The sequence below is a fragment of the Cebus imitator genome, unplaced genomic scaffold (assembly GCF_001604975.1).
Source record: "Cebus imitator isolate Cc_AM_T3 unplaced genomic scaffold, Cebus_imitator-1.0 Scaffold258, whole genome shotgun sequence".
Lineage (NCBI taxonomy): Eukaryota > Metazoa > Chordata > Mammalia > Primates > Cebidae > Cebus > Cebus imitator.
Genome location: NW_016107573.1, coordinates 2141140 through 2145292, shown reverse-complemented (window position 1 = coordinate 2145292; position 4153 = coordinate 2141140). Strand labels below are relative to the sequence as shown.

General features: G+C 55.8%; 1 protein-coding gene across 6 annotated transcripts in view; it reads right to left on the bottom strand.

Moving 5' to 3' along the window:
* Positions 1–669: 669 nt before the first annotated feature.
* Positions 670–4153, bottom strand: part of GAL3ST1 (galactose-3-O-sulfotransferase 1) — a 17915-nt gene continuing 14431 nt past the window's right edge. For 5 of the 6 annotated variants that reach the window (XM_017499592.2, XM_037728204.1, XM_037728203.1 and 2 more), the window contains 2 exons: positions 3577–3716; positions 670–2108 (listed from right to left, as the gene is read on the bottom strand). In XM_017499592.2, coding sequence (XP_017355081.1) covers positions 968–2108; positions 3577–3707 — 1272 coding nt within the window. In that variant the 5' untranslated portion in view covers positions 3708–3716 and the 3' untranslated portion in view covers positions 670–967. The remainder of the gene's footprint in view (positions 2109–3576; positions 3717–4153) is intronic. The other variant, XM_037728206.1, reaches the window with a different exon arrangement.

Here is a 4153-nt window from a genome sequence, read left to right as displayed (position 1 = left end):
CAACCTCAGTTACTGTGAGGATTAATGAAGTCTGTGCAAGAAGCCCTTAGCATGGGCCCAGGGCCTCTCTCTCTCTCTCTCTCTCTCTTATGATCTGGCCACACCCTCTACCCGCCCAGCCCCTTGCTCTAGTCCTACCTGTGTAATCTTGTGAAGTGATTGTCCCCTTTCTTGTCTCTAGCATGAGACAATAACAGTCCCTAAGTCGCTGAGTTTTGGTGAAGATGAGTTGAAATAATACCCTCAGCCTAGTGCTGGGCACACAGTCAGAGTGAGTGGCTGTTGTACTCCTTAGGATGATCACACACAGACATGCACACACGCACATGCATACACACATATGCACACACACGTGTGCCCACACACGTGAACACACACACATGCTTGCCCAAACACACGCATACATACACACGTGCACACACACATACACACATGCACACACGCACATGCGTGTTCACACACACATACACACATGCACACATGCTTTTCCAGGCTTTGGTAGCTCCTGGGAGTCCCTGAACGACACAGGACTATAGCACATAGCAAATACACATCAAATCCCTGTCAGCCCACTGGGCTTTTTGCCCACAGACTCACCCAGGCACCACCGTGCTCTCTTGGGAGCCCCCCACCCCAACCCCTACCCCAAGTCACCATCACTGAGACTGATTAACAAAAACACATCAAATTCCTTTACTTCTGAGGTCTCCCCTTTAAGGGGAGGCAGAAATAGAACATTCTTTTTCGGGGAGGGAAAGGGGTTTAATAAAAACCGGCATAATTAGTTAAATACTGATCTCGGTTAGGCCCTCTCTGCGTGTGGGCCCAGTCTTGGATGGCTGCATCCTCCAGGGAGCCCCCCTCACCTCGGGGTCCGAGGTGGCACCAGGAGGGGGCTGGAGGTGGCCAGCACCAGCGGCTTCCTGCTCAGCTCCCTGAGGCAGGCCGGCCGCTGGGCGGTGGGACGTCACCACCGCAGGAAATCGCGAATGAACTTCCAGAGCTTGGTGACCCACAGGTTGACGCCGAGGTCCATCAGGTACTGGATCTCGGGCGTGAGCATGCGCCGGCAGAGCTGCGCGTGGCGCTGCCCGATGCTCTTCTTGAGGTTGTAGCCCAGGATGGACTTGGTGCCCAGCGGCTGCCAGGGCTGCATGGCGTCGTCCTGGATGGCGGCGGCATCCACGGCGTGGCCCCCGTCGATGCAGATGGTCCGCATGCGCTCGTTGGCATGGCGCAGGGCGGCCACCTCGCGGGCCATGCGTTCCCGCCCGAAGGCCTCCACCTTGCGCCAGAAGCTGGCGTTGAAGTGGCGGTAGAGGTGGGCGTCCAGCATGTTCCAGGCGGTGGCGCGCCCATACAGCTCCCCGGAGAGCCGCGGCACCGGCGAGTCGCGGCGCGCGTTGAGCTTGAAGTAGAGCACGTCCTCCAGCTCCCAGCACAGCAGGTCCTTCAGCAGCACCAGCGACTCGTCGAAGTACTCCTGCAGCAGCACCAGGTGGAAGCGGCGCTCCACCTCCAGGATGTGCTCCTGCACCTGCGGGCTGCCGGGGTCCAGGCCGCTGTCGTAGCCCAGGTCGAAGAAGAGTAGGTTTCGGAGGTAGTGGGCATTGAAGCCGTTGGGGTCATAGTAGCGATCGGGGTCTTGCAGGAACTCGGCCAGCTTGTCAGCGCCCGAGAGCTTCCACGTGAGGGGCACCACCGGCCCGAAGTAGTGGAAGGAGGACTCGAACAGGCGGGCGGGGTCGCGGAGCACCGTGATGAAGGTGGCGTTGGGCGGCACCAGGCCGCGCACCTCGTCGTAGTGGAAGCGCATGTGGTTGCAGATGATGTTGAAGCAGGCCCCGGGCCGGTAGTCCTGCACCAGGCTGCGGGCGAAGAAGGTCGGGTAGTCGAAATCGTTGCGGCCGTTCGGGAAGGCGAACTTGAGCCTGTGCTTCTGGCCGAAGCGGAAGAGGATGTTGAGGAGGGTGCTGCTGGCCGTCTTGTGCGTCTTCAAGAACACGATGTTGCGCCGCGGCTGGCACTCTCCCGCCGAGCTGTTGGCTCGGGTCACTGCCTCTGGCTCAACCAGGGGTGGAGAGCAGGATGCTGCAGCCTCTGGGGTCCTGCTGGGGACAGAGAGGTGGGGAGAGCCTCAGGGGCGTGCTGGGGCCCTCAGGACTCTGGTAGCTAGAGAGGGGGATTGCTGGGGACAGACAAAGGAGCTAGGACAGTGGGACCTGTGGGGCCTGAGTCCAGGCTGGGTGCCTGGATGGGTGATTTGGCCTCTCTGGCCTCAGTTCCTCCTCTGTGAAATGGGGACAATAACAGGCTCTATTCACGGTGTTGTGAGATGACGCACACAGCTCTTGTCTCATTCATGGCCACTGTGTTGCGTGTGTCATTCAGTTTGGGCCACAGGAAATTACCGTATTTTTTTTCTTTTTCTTTTCTTTTTTTTTTTTTTGAGACAGAGTCTTACTCTGTCGCAAGGAGCCAGGCTGGATAGTGCGATTTCGGCTCACTGCAACCTCTGCCTCCCACGTTCAAGCAATTCTGCCTCAGTCTCCCGAGTAGCTGGGATTACAGACGCACACCACCACACCCAGCTAATTTTTGTATTTTAGTGGAGACAGGGTTTCACTATGTTGGCCAGGATGGTCTCGATCTCTTGACCTCATGAGCCACCCGCCTTGGCCTCCCAAAGTGCTGGGATTACAGGTGTGAGCCACCACCCCCGGCAAGAAATTGCCATTTTATAGGACAAAAATGGTCAGTTTTTGTAGAACTTTGCAGCTTTATTTCAACTTAATATCACCAACCACTGGTATTATACCAGCTACCGGCTGTGTAGGGTCTGTGCAGAGCAGCCCCATGAGGAAGCAGGAGAGTCTGGTTCTCAGGAGCTGGGCCTGGAGTCAGACAGACCCCAGTTTGAATCCATGCCCGTGGACAGGTCGCCCCACTGTGGCCCCACTGTAGTCTCAGATGATGCTACTCCAAGCCCTGTACACAGACAGTGCTACCTGATTCTCATGCCCCATGAGGAAGGCTCTGTTTTTTTGTTTGTTTGTCTTGTTTTGTTTTTTTGAACAGAGTCTCACTCTTGCCCAGGCTGGAGGGCAGTGGCGCAATCTTGGCTCACTGCAACCTCTGCCTCCCAGGTCCAAGCGATTTTCCTGCCCCAGCCTCCCGAGTAACTGGGATTACAGACACACACCACCACACCCAGCAAATTTTTGTATTTTTAGTAGAGACGTGGTTTCATCATGTTGGCTAGGCTGGTCTCGAACTCCTGACCTCAGGTGATCTGCCAACCGCGGCCTCCCAAAGTGCTAGGATTACAGGTGTGAGCCACCACATATAGCCGAAAGGCTCTGTTATTATTCCCACTTCACAGATGGGCACACCAAGGCTCAGGGTTACATGGTGAGTTCTGCCATCAGTGGAATTTCTGTTTGGCAAAGCATAGTGCAGGTTGCAGAGTGGCTGCCCAAGATCACAGGGGCAGGCCCTGTGGTCATTATGGGGTCCCATGGGTGGGGCGCCATCCCTCCCCCCCATACCCGTCATCTGCCCAGCTGGAGCACTCACGTGGAGGCCAGGCTGGCATGCAGTGGGGGCACCACATAGGAGTACAGCAGCAGCAGGAAACTGGTGAAGAGCGCCCCCAGCACCAGCCCCTTAGCCATGGACTCCCAGTGCTTCTTCTGCGGTGGCGGCATCTCAGGTACCTGCGGGGGCAGCAACAGTGGGCAACTGTCAGGAAGTTGGCCCCAGGGCTCACCCAAGACTGCCCACACCTGGCAGCCAAGACCTGCCTTTGCCTGCTCTATGGCCCCCCAGCAGGGTCCAGACAGGGACAGAGAGATGCTGAAGAGACTGAAAGGCAACCACCTGGAAAGAGACAGCCCCAGGGCTGCAGAGACAGTGGGCGAAGCACCTCAAACAGAGGTTGGGGAATGGGGCAGGGAGAAGCTTAACATTTAACAATTAAAAAGAACCAGGTAGCAGAACCAGGATCCCAAACTTTCCACTCCTTTTAATTTTTAAGCTGGCTGATAATAAAAGAAAAAGAAGAAAAATAAGATAACAAATATTTGTTACCTTATTTTTTAGTTATCTTGTCTTCGATTCTTTTTCTTTTCTTTTCTTTTTTTTTTTTTTTTTT